The sequence below is a fragment of the Anolis carolinensis genome, chromosome 2 (genome assembly GCF_035594765.1).
Source record: "Anolis carolinensis isolate JA03-04 chromosome 2, rAnoCar3.1.pri, whole genome shotgun sequence".
NCBI lineage: Eukaryota > Metazoa > Chordata > Lepidosauria > Squamata > Dactyloidae > Anolis > Anolis carolinensis.
The window spans coordinates 288,092,570-288,108,821 of NC_085842.1; the positions used below are offsets into that span (position 1 = coordinate 288,092,570).

At 37.2% G+C, this 16,252-nt stretch overlaps 1 protein-coding gene across 6 annotated transcripts in view; it reads right to left on the reverse strand.

The window, feature by feature from the left end:
• The window catches only part of cert1 (ceramide transporter 1), an 80,615-nt gene that overhangs the window by 22,885 nt on the left and 41,478 nt on the right, over window positions 1–16,252 (reverse strand). For 3 of the 6 annotated variants that reach the window (XM_003216254.4, XM_008102942.3, XM_062972334.1), the window contains exons 4-5: window positions 2,172–2,279; window positions 1,057–1,195 (exon numbers count right to left, since the gene is read on the reverse strand). In XM_003216254.4, the coding sequence (XP_003216302.1) occupies window positions 1,057–1,195; window positions 2,172–2,279 (247 nt within the window). Of the gene's footprint in view, window positions 1–1,056; window positions 1,196–2,171; window positions 2,280–5,081; window positions 5,492–5,550; window positions 5,857–16,252 lie in introns of those variants that run through there. The other 3 variants (XM_062972337.1, XM_062972336.1, XM_062972335.1) reach the window with 3 other exon arrangements.

Here is a 16,252-nt window from a genome sequence, read left to right on the forward strand (position 1 = left end):
TGACCTGATTGCTGTGAACAACAACAAATATATGTATATATATTTATGTATATATGTATATAAGGGTTTTTTTTAATATTACAAAATTTTATAGAGAATCTTTCAAAATTATCTCCCTTGTATAGATATTGTTTCTGGGTAGAAATGTGGTGTATATTATTACGTAATTACACTTGCAAGGTTTTTTTTCACATGTACACACACCTTTGTACACGTGAAAAGAAAGTTCAGACAAGCAGAAATCCAAGGGATGAAGGAAGGGATGATAATTCATTCATGACAATTATGGGCCACTTTGAAACACTAGATCAACAAAGTACTTTATGATCACAAGCAAGGTTTCTATTAGATTCACTTTATGAAATCACACACTGTGGTTCTATGCCTTTGGATTTTTCATGAAAATGAAAACATTATTGGCTGATCTTATGACATTTTATAGGCTTTGCTGTAAAATATAAAGGCACTGCCTTGAGAACAAATGTTTAGTTACAATAAAACTGGTTTGAAATCAAAAATTCCTTTTAGTTTTGACATGTTAGCACTTCCGCAGTTCTATTTACACCTGTTTGAGAGTAAGACTTACAGAATAAGTTTTGCTTTAGAAAGACAATACATAGAATCAAATGGTGTAAGATTATAGGCTTCTGGTATAAGAATATGATTTTTAAAAAACCACTTTACTGAAAAATGGGATTTGCGTATCTACTTTTGTTGCACTGATGCCAAAAGATCTTATACCTGGAATAATCAAAGCAGGCACCCTATGAGTGTATCAATTCCACTGTGAGGCGAATGAATAAAGTGTCTCTGCTTAGGTTTTTGCAACTTCTTCTTTTGCAAAATGAGCAAACAATTTAATAGTGCCAGCATTAAAAGGAAAGGATGATGGGTATTTCAAAGACCAAAAGAGAGTAAATAAGCATAGGAATATAATAACACAATTCCTTGGCATGAAAAAAGTTGGATGTCATGCAATGACGGCTAAAAAGAAACTTTGTGACATATTCACTTTCCAACTAAGCTCCGTAATATCATAGCTTTTGCAATGAATACCTTTATCTCTCTGAAGCTCATCCTTGGAGACAGCATCAGCACAGGCATCAAAGTATTTCTGTAATGTATCGACCTGTCTACACAATATGTCTCTGAAGGTTTCCATTTCAGCAAGCTTCTCACGCAAACTGTGACCCTTCTGAAAATGTAGGAGTTAAAACATTCAGCTATTAGTATTACCAGCTTAATGCAATTGTAGTTTTCTACTTCTCACAGAGCACACATATAATCTGGGGTATGAGATTTCTTTAAGAAAGCAGTATAGAGGAGGAAAAATCTATGGCTATGGCACAATGTATTATTGAGATATAATTGTTATGGTCAACATTTCAAAAATAATTAGGCTATTACTTTATTGTGCTGGGAATGTTGATTGAGACTGTTCAGTGAGATTAATCAGTGAGCTTTCCAACAAATATACCTGGGTTGAATTTCACGTCAAAATTACATATGATACCAAAATAAAGCAATAGTGTGGATATTTCAGCTTTAAAAAATACAAACACATTTCTAATTCTGTTTTCCATACATATTTTTATCTTTTTAAACTCATCAGGTCACATAAATTACTCAAAGAGATTACTGTAAACATTTCCTATGTGTTTTAGATTAGGCCTTAATCTATTCTGCTAACAGTAACTTGTGCTTTTACTGGATACTTCTGTAGCAGAAACTTCAGAAAGGCCTGTAAGTACACATGCCCTGGCACCATTCTTTGAATTGGTTCTGTGAGTAGTTACAGTATCTTGTATTTTGCATACTACTGCCTTCTGTGACCTTTTGATCTAAGTACAGATTTAATGTCTCTTATTCGAAATGCTTGAAACCGAAAATATTGTGGATGTTGGCTTTTAAGATATGGGAATACACATAGTTGTATATATGTACATAATGAGATATCTTGGATATGGAACCCAAGTCAAAGTACAAAATTCATTTATGTTAGTGTACACTGAACCATTAGAAAGCAAAGGTTTCACTATCTCAGTTACCTATGTGGATGATTTTGAGATATTTCAGATTTTGAAATTCTAGATAAGGAATATTCAACCTATATTTCTACACTATAATCAGTTGGGTTCTTTCCCAAGGCTACTGTGTTATTCATTGCTAACCTTGAATGAAGAGGTTGATGTTGCAGAGTACCCACTTGCTCCAGACACAAGAGACACCATAGAGCCATGGCGCCGCAAACTTGATTCGGATCCATAGCCAGATTCAGTCTGAAGAATGAACAAATTAATTAATTAAGAAATACTAAGTGTCAAATCTCTGCTAAAGAGGTTTCTTGAAATGAATATTGGCAAGAAAGGTTAGCAATATAAAGAAAAGCATCCTGACAAATGTATGCAATTTCAAGAGAATGACTTATTAAGTACTTGAAATAATATCTGATGAGAAGAGAAGAAAATATTCTAATAAACTATAAGATACAATCATCCCATTTTGGATTTAGTTTACCCAATTATAAAAATGGGGCTGGAGGGGGGAGGAGAAATCAGTTGGTTTCTATTTCAACACTTGCAAAGTTAACCAGTTAAAAGATCACTTGATTTCCTCTTCTATCTCCATTCCTAATTTTGTCGTATTTATCTCTTTGCCCTGTCCACATCAGAAGAAGTACGGAACATAGCACTGGAACAAGGCCACACAGCCTGGAAGACTCACAACAACCCAGTGATTCCAGCCATGAAAGCCTTTGACAACACATTGAACATAGCACTGTTGCTTGACTGTAACCCCCACCATCTCTTACCCTCCTCTCCTATCCTACTGGGAAATACTGTCTAACAGATGGAAGGCAATTTATTCCTAATTCTTGTCTAAGAGTCATTTTCTGCTCCAGCTCCCTGCAATCAAACGATTTCTTGGCTTATCAGAATTTTAGCAAAGGAAATACTGGATAACCAGAAACTCTACACAAGATAGTATTCATAAGTGTAAATCTGCCGAAGGTGAGCCAGATTGAAAGACTAAAAGGCGACAATACAATTGTCCCTATGTATTCATGTGTTCTGTATCACAGATTCAATCATTCATCGCTTTGAAATATGCAAAAAAGTCCAGAAAGCAAAATTTGATTTTGTTATTTTATACAAGGGAATACTATTTTATTATGTTATTGTATATAATGGGATTTCAGCATCTACAAAAACCAAACCCCAACAGATACCAAGGGTCTACTGTATCTCTAACATGTTTTGCAAAACACTAGATACCGGAATTATGATTTGTAATACTACATGCCACTTTTCAAGTCAAATGATCTACTTACTAAAGTCAGGATTTGTATATCAATGCAGTTATTATTCCTTCCCTGTTTTGGAATAATGCTGTTAACACTGTAACTCAATGACTCTTCCTAACTAAATGAAGTCCAAGTAAAAATGTTAAATCTTATGAAGACCAGGAACAAATACATGAAGGCCTGGGGAAAAAAAGAAAACCTTTCTTTTGTAAAGCTCTTTCCTCCAGAAAAAAGTGGCAAAATGTGCAAAAAAATAAAAAAAGAACCAAAACCCACACATGCAACCCTCCCCAACTTATGAATATTATCTTGGATGTTTTATTTATTTTTAAATGCTGGAGATTTAATATTCAACATTATAATTTTAAAAGCAGAGGATGTTCATATTTTTAATCACACATAATTATGTCTAAAATTGAGAGGAACATTTTCAATGTACGGCCATGTACAACTACAAATTTTGGTTGTGGTTTCCTTTTCTTTGTTTTTTATGGCATTAAATGCCTTATATTTGTCTGGCATTATATTTAATTAAAGATTTCTCCTGCCTTTTTTTCTTTTTGCCTGTTTTCCATTCAGATGCCAAACCAAAAAAGTTCCATATTTAGGTTTAGGACCTTGTTGTTTTAGTATAAAACAGCTTTATAATTGAATAAATAGCTTATTATAGCCAATTATAGAGCAGTTTAAACAATCAAACTGTCCCAGATTTAAAATACATAAATGAATGAGGCACCTACAAATCCTAACATTAAACATATAGGGAATTCATAGGAAAACTGTTATGGTAGTAACATTTTGGAATGTTGAAAAAGATGAAAAATGTAATCAACACTGAACCTAGGCTAAATAAGAAAGGCACATTTTCAGGAAGCTAGGAGGAAGAATGTTAGTTCAAAGACTGCACAGACAAAATGGTTCTCTGTTAAAACATTGATGAAACCTTGTTACAGCAAAAAAGGGAGGCAATTAAAGGAATGGAAACAGAAACCTAAATAAATGAGTGGACTACATTTTTAAAAAGTTGTATTCTTAAAAGGACAAAATTAAAGGTTTTCCCAGTTGTAGCAAAACGCAAACAGATGCACCATGTGGTATGCATAGAAACATAGTGTGAGTTCAACAGGAGTAACTATATTTAGTTTAAAAATAAACCTCATATTATCTGTGTTTTGGTACCAAATAATTTAGTTAATTACCACCACTAGAATTTTCAGAATGTCTAAATATATGGATATGAAGAGTCATCCTCTCTACTAGAAGGAAATCTGGAAAATCTTGAAAACATTTAAAGGACCATATCAAGTGTAGTTTCCTTTGAGTAATGAGATACACCACACCAAAGAAAGAATACAGATAGTACTTTCAAACAGGACACACAATTTTTTTCTAGATAAAGTAACAGCCAAAATATTTAAAGTCATTATGTGGCTGAGTTTTCATCCAATCTGGTCAATGTGTTTGATATACAGAAGAAGAAATGGGCACCTTATATTTTTAATCTTCATAATTCTGTTAAAAATAACATCTTTATTTCAGAAATAGCATGCATTTACACTTGTATCTCCAAAGAAACATTTTTATTTGTGTTAAATAGCACCCCTAAAAGATATTTTTAGGTTTCTATACTAGAAACCCAGGTTAGAATTTGCTGTATAAACCATATAGAACTGGATCTGCTAACAAATGCGCTCATCGACAGAAACTTGGTTATACAGTGTCTATATCTGCATATTCTGAGATGGGGAATTACAAAACAGTATTATATTTTATTTACCACAGAGGAGGGCAAGAGGCTAAATCCATGGCCTGGCAGTTTAATTTCAAAAAAAGGATAAAAACACAGAATATTACTAGTACATAGGGATAGAGAAATAAATATTACTTGCAAGAAGCATGCAGAGAGAAAAACAATACAAGCAAGCATCATGCAAAGCCCCACCATTCTATTGCTGCAACATCTAAGCCAGAGCAGAGCAGTGCCGCACTTTTTATGACTTGCATAAGAGATCATTAGCAATTCACTGAAGAAATCAGTCCATTACAACCAAAAAAATGTATAGTAAAGTGTTTTCATCTCGAAGCAGGAATTCTCTCATCTGCTAAAACAGAAGCAGGCAGTCTATTCAACAGCAAAACTGACAGTCACCACCTTGAAATGACTTGCTGTTTGCTGTACTACTCAGGACATAACATTAAATACACTAATGCCAGTTACTATGCTGCACATCCAAAAGCCATTTTACCAGATATCCATGCATGGGGTGTAGCCTCAAAACTACACAAAAGAACTGACAATGTAAGCACACTGCAACATCTTCATCAGCTTTCTGCATCTCTGAATAGATTCCATTATTCTTTTCAAAAAGCTTTTTCATAGGTTATCAGTCGAGAGGAAAAAAGTCACATGATCCCACGCCTTGTGCAATTTTTTTCGAGTGGAAGCGATGGGTGTCAGCATCAAATGATCATCTAGCAACACAGTAACTAAGTGCACTCCATCTCAAATCAGATCTTCACAGCTGACTCATTTGTCAAAAAGGGATTTCCTTAAGTGGGTCAGTAATGTTTAGGAGAACAGGCATGGGCTCATGGGAAGCATCACTTGCTTCTGCGCACTCATTCCCACATTTAGATGAATTTTAACCCTCACAAACTCAAAAAACACTCAGCCATTGAAACAGGACATTTATTAGCCTATACTACTTATCATATAATAGTTATAAGCAAGTAGTTAAGCTTCTCTGATTAGATAGCCACACCTAGAAATGGCAAAGTAGTGGAATAAACACACTAAAGATACTACTCACCAATTCCAAACTGGGTGTTCACATGTAATATTTCTTTGCTTGAGTCACATTTCACAAACACGAGTCTGCATGTTGGTGAGTTTGAGTAAGACTAGACCTACTGAACCAATTGTTGAAGTAAGTCAACATGTAGATAAATCTCTGGTGAAATTGGTCTACTTATTTGGAATTAGCAATACCATTCAAACCAGAAAGTATAAAAGGAAGTAAAAGAAAAGTGAATAACCAGTAAAGATAAAAATATATACTGAAAGAGTAGTAATCTTGAGCATTTATATAGAATTGCTATCCATTTCGGTTTGTTTCATTTGTAAGGCCCCATTTTCCTTTTCAAGTGCCTCTCCAAAAAACGGATGCTTTTCTGAATAATATTTTCATTCTGAAAGAATTTTTCTGAACCATTAACAACATGGGCATCCATCCCCTCAGTTTTAGGGCTAGAGGGGTGAAAATTGCCATACATGGAGGGCACATCTACCACTCTTTGCACACCAAGTTTTTTAACGTTTGGGTCATCCCTGATTTTTAGGGATTTTTTTTCATTCTATAAATAAAATCTCCTTTAAAACATGGCATTGTTTGTACTTATATCCTTTATTATGACATGGATTAAAAGCTTCGGAGTAATTTAAGATTCTACTAATTCTGAGAAGTTTAATTCTCCATCTGCAGAAGAGGAGTGAGTGAAAATACAGGGCTTAAGAGATCACTAATTCTGAGAAGTTTAGCTCTCCATCTGCAAAAGAGAAGTGAGTGTAAAGACAGGGCTTAAGATACCATATATGATGCTTTCCCCTCAGTCTGCAGAGCAGTGGTGGGCGAGGCAAGGCAGATAGCAGACGAGGCGGATGGTGTTCTTCTCCTCCGCTAATTGGACTGCTGGGTAGGACTCAGTGGTCCGAAAAGCAGGTGACTAAATGGTTTCGTTTCACTATTTTTTCCTTACCGGAAAGGGGTGTACCGTTTCGTGCCATCCGAATAGATGGAATGAAACGGAAACACGAATTAATTGAATGATACAGATACCAGGCCCATGACTAAATAGTAAAAGAGTGCAACATATATACATTCCTATCTGGGAAAGTTGTTCTCTTTCAATGCTTTGAAAGAGTTATACATGGATTGGTCAGGGAATAAGGCGGCTCTCCTGTCTAGCCAGTCAAATCCGCTGTTCAATAGGGTGGCAGAAGTTGCAGTCAAATCACTTTCATATACCAGGTAGTCCCCGAGTTACAAATATGTGATTTACAAGAAATGACTCACAGTTCAGAATGGAGGTGAAACAAGACAATAGAAAGTAGGAGAAATCTACACCTAGGAAGGGAAAATTACACCTGAAAGAGTTATCATGGGGAAAGGGTAGCTTCATTGAAGCTTTACCACCAATTTTTTTTTCCACAACAAGCCATTTTTTTTTTTCAAAATCCAGTTATCACAAGGAAAGAAATTGAGGTGAAATCTTCTGAACAGAGGCACAGACAGCAAACTGAACACCACAGGGTTGTTAACCCTTTCCTATGTTATGCTATCCAAAGCAGGTAGGGTTGCATTTAAAAATGTACCTGTTCCAACTTACATACTCATTCAACTTAAGAAAAAAAAAACAGAATCTGTCTTGTTCGTAACTTGGTAAGTGCTTGTGTACACAAACAAGAGAAAATGAACTAGATAATGATGTGTCAGAAACCTGCACACAGGTATATGTTACTAAGGAGGCGACAGTTTGGTTATGAAGTTCAAAATATTTTTTGAAGAAAAATTTCATACTTTTTATACTCAAATAGAGCCAGCATGGTATAGTAATTTTCATGTTGAACTAGGGCACTGGGAGGCACCTCAAATTTCCTCTTGACCTTGGAAATCTACTGGGTAAGTCACACTGCCTCAGCATCTGAGAAAAGCAAGGGCACCCTTCCCTCAACAAATTCTACCAAGAAAACCCCATGAAAGGTTCACCGTATGGCTGCCATAAATCAGAAATGAAGGCACATAGCACCATCAAGGTTCAAATGCAAAGCAATTAAAATTTCCAAAATTACAATGAAACCTGGAAGTAATGGAGCTTTCAGGGGATGAAAACACAAGAAATGGAAGAAAATAACTGACAGATAGATATCAATATAGCTACTAAATTTAGTTCAGCACTTGGTTTGACAGTGGTAGCCCCAAACACTATATAGCAAAGAGGGTCAAAGAAACTGAGTGACATCTGGGACAGACTTCAGAAGGTTTTATGAAAACACATAATCCTAGATTCAGTTCTTGAAATCTTGCATAAATAGGTTTTTTTTTCGTGTCAGGAGCAACCGGAGTTGTTTCTGGAGTGAGAGAATTGGCCGTCTGCAAGGACGTTGCCCAGGGGACGTCCAGATGTTTTTTGATGTTTTTACCATCCTTGTGGGAGGCTTCTCTCATGTCCCCGCATGGAGCTAGAGCTGATAGAGGGAGCTCATCCACACTCTTCCCAGGTGGGATTCGAACCTGGCAGCTTTCAGGTCAGCAACCCAACCTTCAAGTCACTTAGTCCACTACGCCGTCTGGGGGCTCCGCATAAATAGGTAAGTGAGGTGTGTTGAGCAACATAGTCCATATCAGTTGCCAAGTTCACTCAAAATTGTTTGTATTAACCTTTCTCAACCTTGGAGCTTCCAGATGTTTTGACCATCAGTTGGCAAGTCTTACATTTCTGCTCATGCCTGCTGGAACTTATTATAACTGGAGGAGCCCAGATCAGAGAATAGTGATCAACTGATCCAGACTGGAAAAGGCTGCTTGATAAAAGCTTCTTTCCAAACAGCTGTAAATCTAGAAGAAACTAAGTTTTATAAACTGTATGAATTCTACAATGTATGGACAGCATCTGTCAAACAAACTGATCACAATGGGTCCTTGGTATTTGATGGGTTTGGTTCCAGGACCCCACATAGATAACAAGTCACATTATATATAACATTTGCCTTACATAAAATGGCAAAATTAAGATTTGTTCTTTGGATTTGAAATGAGCATAAAATTGCTCTAAGCATTTTCTAAGATCACAGCTGATTTAGCTGGCATAGGAAAAATATGCCAAATTTGAATTGGGAAACATTTGAGAGAGCTTTTTCTAATTCTCTTTGTAAAAAAAAAAGTGTCCACTAGGTGGAGTGTGTGCTTCATGTATCTCTAAAATGATTTATTATAAGATCAAGAGATAAATATGGATGCACCTGTCTGTTAGAACTATAGGTTCAGTTTCCAAATATTTTATTGTAAAGCACTGGTTGCCTTAGGTCTGGCACAAAAAGAAAGACAGGATATGAATTAAATGAATAGATAAATAAATATGAACATTATGTTCCATGGAAACAAATATTAGAAGTATTAATTATTATATAGCATCTACAGGGCACACAACCACTTACAACCACCTAGTTTTTTTTACCTGAGAGAACATCTCTCTGGGAATTTGTAGGTTCTTCAATATAGCTATACAGCCAGCCTCTGCTGGAAATTGACTATAGTCACCCCTAATCAAATCCACAAAAGTTAAACCTACAAACGTGGAAGGCCAATTATAAAAGCTACGTTCCCTACATAAAAGGAAGGAAATCTATACACACAATAAAAGTGAAAATATGTGTGTATGTGGCAGGTGTATCTACTCACAAAGACAGTCCCACCTCCAAAAACAGCTATAGTTTCCACTGAGCAGAAGACATCCATGTCCCTCCCTCGAAGGACATTGTAGATTATAGAGAGAACCATGAACATGTCCAAGAGCCTTGCCAATGTCCTCCACAAATGCCATACTGAAGTGAAGCCTTTCATACAAGGACAATTTCCTCCTCTATTTTCTGTTTTTTCTCCACCAAAGACACCTCCCAGGGTTCTTTCCTCTCTACATTGGTGTGGAATTTGCATGGCCTTGCCCACTGCCTCTCCCTTAACACTTTCCTATGGCACACAGCATAAAGAGGAATTGATCAGCAACTGGACATTCTGGAAGGGGCTGGGGAACTGACTCCACAGAATGGAAGTTGTGGTGCATCAAGACACAGCACTGTGTCTCCCCCCTCCCCAACAATGGATGTGGACTACATTTCTAAGAGCACTCAGAACTCCACCAATGATGGACCTAGAACTCACTTGGCACAAGAACCCCCATGACCAACAAAAAATACTGGAGGTCTTTGGAAGGATTTCTAGGAGTTGTAATTCACCTACACCCAGAGTGAACGATAAACTCAAACAATGATGGATCAGGAACAAACATGACATACATACCTGATATGATGAAATTTGATTACTGGAGAGGTTTGGGGGGGGGGGGGGCTGACCTTCCTTCTTGGGAATTGTAATTCACCCACAACCAGGAAAATTGTGACCTCCACTCGGGGGGGGGGGGGCGCTTAAGGGGCTTCAGCCCTTCCCCCTCGAAATTCTCAGGGTGGTCCGCGGGAAGGCCTTACATTTATTATTTAAACTGTTTTGTTTATTCTTATCATGATCTGATCACCATGCTCAATATATCCCATATGCATGAGGGTATTGGGATAAAGATACAAAAGGTTTGCTAGGGTAGATCTTCTCTCACTAAGATTCAGCCCCCCCCCCCCCCAAAATCAAAATCCTGGCGACGGGCCTGTCTCCACTGATGATGGACTTGGCACACAGAGCCTCCATGACTAACTCTACCTTCTGGAGGGGTTTGAGGGGATTGACTCACCATAGTGGGAGTTGTAGTTTACCCTACAGCCAGAGAGCACACTGAACCCCACTGATGATGCATCCAGAATAAACTTGCCCAACATAACAAACTTTAAGTACTGATGGAGTTTCTTGGGTTTCACCTGGAATGATGTCAGTTGTACTTCACCCACAACCTTATGCATTTTGTACAATTAAAACGCTGGGTACCCAAGCTAGTAGAGAATAAAAAGGAGCTAGAATGACCAAAAAAGCAACCTGACAAATAGTAGATTCAGCTAAAATTCAATTATGAAAGAAAAAATAGTCAACTTTATTAAAAATAAATGTTTGTTGTGTGCCTTCAAGTCATGTCTGACTCATGGTGATCCTAAAATGATCCTATCACTGAGCTTTCTTGGACAGATTTGTTCAGAGTGGAATTGGTCTTTGCTTTCCTCTGAGGGTGACAGAGTGTGACGTGCTGAATGGGGATTTGAACCCTGATCCCTAAAGTTACTCATATCACTACACGTGCTGATTTTAGACAGGTAAAAAAGCAAAGTAGAAACTTAAGAACTTAAGTTCAGGGAACATATTGGCCATACAACAAAATAAAACAAAATTCACAAGAGTAATACCGTTATTGGTCAACCAAAATGCATGAAATATTGCATGTAAGTTTTCAAAGCTCCACTGGCTTCTTTTTCAGGCAAAAGATTTTAAAAAATCACACCCGCTTGGCATTATTTCAGTTCTCATGTCAAATATTTATGTTTCACTAACGTTCTTCATTTCCAGCAATGTCCCCATACTGCTTCTTACCAATGTCAACATTTGTGCTAACAATCCCGTCTGATCCAGATTTTCCCATATATAGATCAGTATTTGCTTGATCTGCTATGGAATTCCCTGCATTTATTCCTTCCAATCTAAACACACACTATTCTCATACATACCTTCAGGTATATCTCAACGTCAGTATGGCAAGAACAAACTTCACATTCTTTTGCAAGCTTTATGTAGGGTTGAGCCTAGTTAGTACTTAGATGGGAGACACTAGGCTAAATCAGGGATCTCTAGGAGAATGACCTTCGAGAGTGGCTGGCAGTCAGAATTGACAAAATGTGACTAGATGGGCAATGGCCTAATTCAGTATAAGGCATCTTCTTATATTTTAATTTATCTCCAAAAATAGTTTATTTCAAGTTTAATGCTTTTAGGAAGCTAGTTCATTTATATACAGTGTTACAAGTGTAATTTGCTTATTTCCTTCCCCCACCCCCTATTTTAGTGAATCTATCCTCAATCCACAAAAATTATATTTATTCCACTCAGGCACTATGATGACACTTTATTCTGGATGACTGCGCTAGAAATCTGGAGAGATTTAAAATTACATGCAATAAGTACTAGTAGTCACTAGATGGAAGCAATGCAAAAAGTAACACAACATCATTAAAGGTTACTATTGGTCAAAGTACAACAGTAACCTTTATCCTGCTTCCACTACACGTGTTATTTTACTTTTAAATGTTTTCAAGACAGCTTAATTTCAAATAATTAGAAACTCATAAACTTCAGCATTTATCTACATATCAAGAACTGTTTCATGTTTCTTAAACTAGTATCTTGAGAATCACAATACTGTACAGTCAAGGTAAGATCTCCAAGGCATTTCAGGCCTAGTTATTTCTGAGTATACCTTACACGGAAGGCTCACGGTTCAAAGCATATTCAAACTAGCAACATTTTCTCTTCTTAAGTGGTCAATGATACTGTCCTTAAACACTTCTTATAGGCCTACAGAGATTAGAGGCGTGTGATACAATGGTTAGAGAATTGCACTACGACCGATGAAACCCAGTTCAAAACAATTTATCACTTCAGCTCGTTGGATGACCTTAAGCCAGCCATTCTCTCTCTTAATATAATTTCACAAGGAGGAATCCCATAGGCTGTCTTGAGATTCTGGGATATTAAACTAATAAATACACTTTTAATACTAGAAGAGCTCTTCACAATTTATTATTCTGCAATTGCTGATCCAGAGATCACCTAGTCACAGAACTTTGCATTCTAGGAACTTTTCTTTAAGCTAAAAGAATGCTGCTTCGGCTTCCTCTTTTAAAAAAATATCAACCTATAAGACTAGGCACCTAACTTGAAAGGTGATCGTTCCTGGAGACCCTAGATGCCAGAGTCAGGCACCAGGGATTCAATGCCTTCCCTCCATGGTAAGAAAGAAGAAATAGGCACTGCAAGTGTTTTTATTGACAAGTAATGTTTATTTGATATACTGTTCTTTTTAATATCGCCTACTGTTTTAGAAGCTTTTTGCAGAAAAGCAGACAACAAAGCTAAAGAAAAATCAAAAAATGAATTTGCATAGCCATATGGATTACAACATTCAACTTTTCTAAATGCAGCTTTGGAATGTCTATGCATAATTCACAAGGGTTAGCTGCTTCTGACATACTAATGCACACAACAATGCCCTAAAGTCTTAAAAATAAAAACCAACTTAGAGTAATTCATAGAAAGCAAGAAAAGGATACACAACCTTTTCATAGTCCAAGTCAGTAGAGTGTAGTGGGCTAGAAGCTGAGCAATCTGTGCTCAAACCTCCACTGAGCCACAAGGCACACTATGTTCACCTTGGGCCAGCCACTACCTCTTAGCCTAACTTGCTAAGGTTGCAGTAAGGTTAAGAATAAGGAAAGTCCTTGAGCTTACTAGAGGAACACAGGATAAATAGAGCAAATAAAACAGTAATAGAACAAGGCCGTTTTAAGAGAGAAAATAAAATCACATTGAAACAAACAAGATTAACTGCCCCCAGATCTTTTTTCTCTATATTAAAAATCTGCCTCCCCAAGAAGATTACAAAGAGAAAATTTGTCAGTAGATTAATGTAAATGTGAACAGTTAACATGAAGCTTGCTCCAGAACATTTTAGCCATTATGTTCCATTCTTGCTAGGCCTCCTAAAAGGAGCCAAACTCTAGAACTACCCCCCCCCCCCCCAAAAAAAAACCCTCTTTCTCACCTTCAAAACACAAAATAAGAACAGACTTAGGAGATGGATAAAGCAATACTAATTGGAATAAAAGGATGGATATATTAGCTTTTTTGGTAGTCACACAAATTAAAGGAATTGCAACAAAGGACTTTATAACACAAGGCTGATAAAGTGCAATTACGGAAGGATAAAAACACCTTTCAATAGGGCATACCACACACTGGATCTCTTCCACTGTTACATTGCTCTTGGATTGTCTCTTTTCATTAATGGGAAAAACCTATCAATTACCCCAATATCACTGTTCTGTTACTTTTCATTGTGTGATACTGTCCTTCCGCTTCCCAATATTGTGAAGTGGAGGAAGGCCTCACAAGAATGCTGAACCTGTGTAACTGTTCAGCTGCACTAAGATAAAAAGAAAAATAGAAAAAATGGGGAAAAAACATCCACTGGGTAGGACCAACATAGGTATGAAATGAAGCTGTGTGGAAGACTGGACATGGGGATTTACATCAATGAAGTGCCAACCTTGCACAACTGCAGCAACATATGAAAGTGATTGTCTAATAATTGCACATATGTTTCTTTTTGCTTAAACAATGCAATTGCGATGAAACAACAGTGAGTGTGATAAAGTCCTAAACCTCTACTTGGTTTTTACAATGGAATCTACAGGAAATGTGAGCAACAGACAGAAGCAGAACAATCAGTCTATATTTCAGTCTGTGCAAAAATTGTTTTGAGAATGGATTTAAACAAGAACTTCATATAAATGATTGTATTTTATATTTCAAAATCTGGCCTGGGCAAAATTAAATGACACATGTTTGAGACAGTCATTTAAAAAAGACTGTTCACCTTTGCATCTGAGGAAGCAGACTTAGTCTACAAAAGCTTATGCTACCAACTTTGTTCTCTCTTTGTTCTAAGGTGCTACAAGATCCTTTTGTGTTTTGATATTCCATACTAATATTGAACTTTGCTTATTATTCATGATACAGTAAAGCTGACATTCATTACTGAACATATGTTCCATTAGGAAACAGCACTGTTTGGCATAAAAATTTAATCTTCTCCTTCACTGTGCTTGACAGTAACCAAAATTAATTTTGTGCCAATGTTGCTATTTGATACTTCTATTCTGTATCCATGCCACTGCTTTGAAGACTTCTGTGTTTTATAGAAATATATTGAGATGATCATAGGGGCAAACTGGGAACATAGGGGCAAATGGCCCTTTAACTCTTGATGAAAACTAATTTATTATTTTACTGCATGTAATCAGCCATGCAAAGGATCATTACCTTAACATGGTGCTGGGGCTTGAGTGCCTCGATGATGCCATGAGCTATACCGTGCAGGGCCACCCAAGATGGGAAGGTCATGGCAGAGAGGACAGACTAAATACGATCCCTGGGGAAGGTAATGGCAACCCACCCCAGTATTCTTGCCATGAAAACTAAATGGATCAGTACAACCAGAGAAATTTCGGTATGCCATCGGAAGGTGGGACTCCCAGCTTGGAAGATGGTCAAAATGCTACTGGGGAGGAGCAGAGGACTAGTCCAACTAGCCCCAGATGTGATGACGCAGTTAGCTCAAAGCTGAAAGGAAGGCTAACGGCTGACGGTGTTGGAGGTGAATGACAAATCTGATGTTCTAAAGATCAACACAGTATAGGAACCTGGAATGTAAGATCTATGAGCCAGGGAAAACTGGACATGGTTATTGGTGAGATGTCAAGATTAAATATAGACATTCTGGGAGTCAGTGAACTGAAATGGACTGGAATGGGCCACTTCACAACAGGTGACCACCAGATCTACTACTGTGGACAAGAGGAACACTGAAGAAATGGAGTAGCTTTCATAATTAATAACAAATTTGCTAAAGCAGTGCTTGGATACAACCCAAAAAATGATAGAATGATCTCAATTCGAGTTCAAGGCAAGCCGTTTAACTTCACAGTGATCCAAATATACGCCCCAACCACAGCTGCTGAAGAAGCAGAATTAGATCAGAATTCTATGAGGATCTGCAGCACCTACTGGATAATACACCAAAAAGAGACATTATTCTCATTACAGGAGACTGGAATGCTAATGTGGGCAGTCAAATGATAACCGGGATCACAGGCATGCATGGTCTGGGACAACAAAATGAAGCAGGACGTAGGCTGATAGAATTTTGCCAGGAAAACTCTCTGTGCATAACAAACACTCTCTTCCAGCAACCTAAAAGACGGCTTTACACATGGACTTCACCAGATGGTCAACACCAAAATCAGATTGACTACATCCTCTGTAGCCAAAGGTGGCGGATATCAATCCAGTCAGTGAAAACAAGACCTGGAGCTGACTGTAGTTCAGATGACAAACTTCTTGTTGCAAAATTTAGAATCAGACTAAAGAGAATGAGGAAAATACACAGACTAATTAGATATGA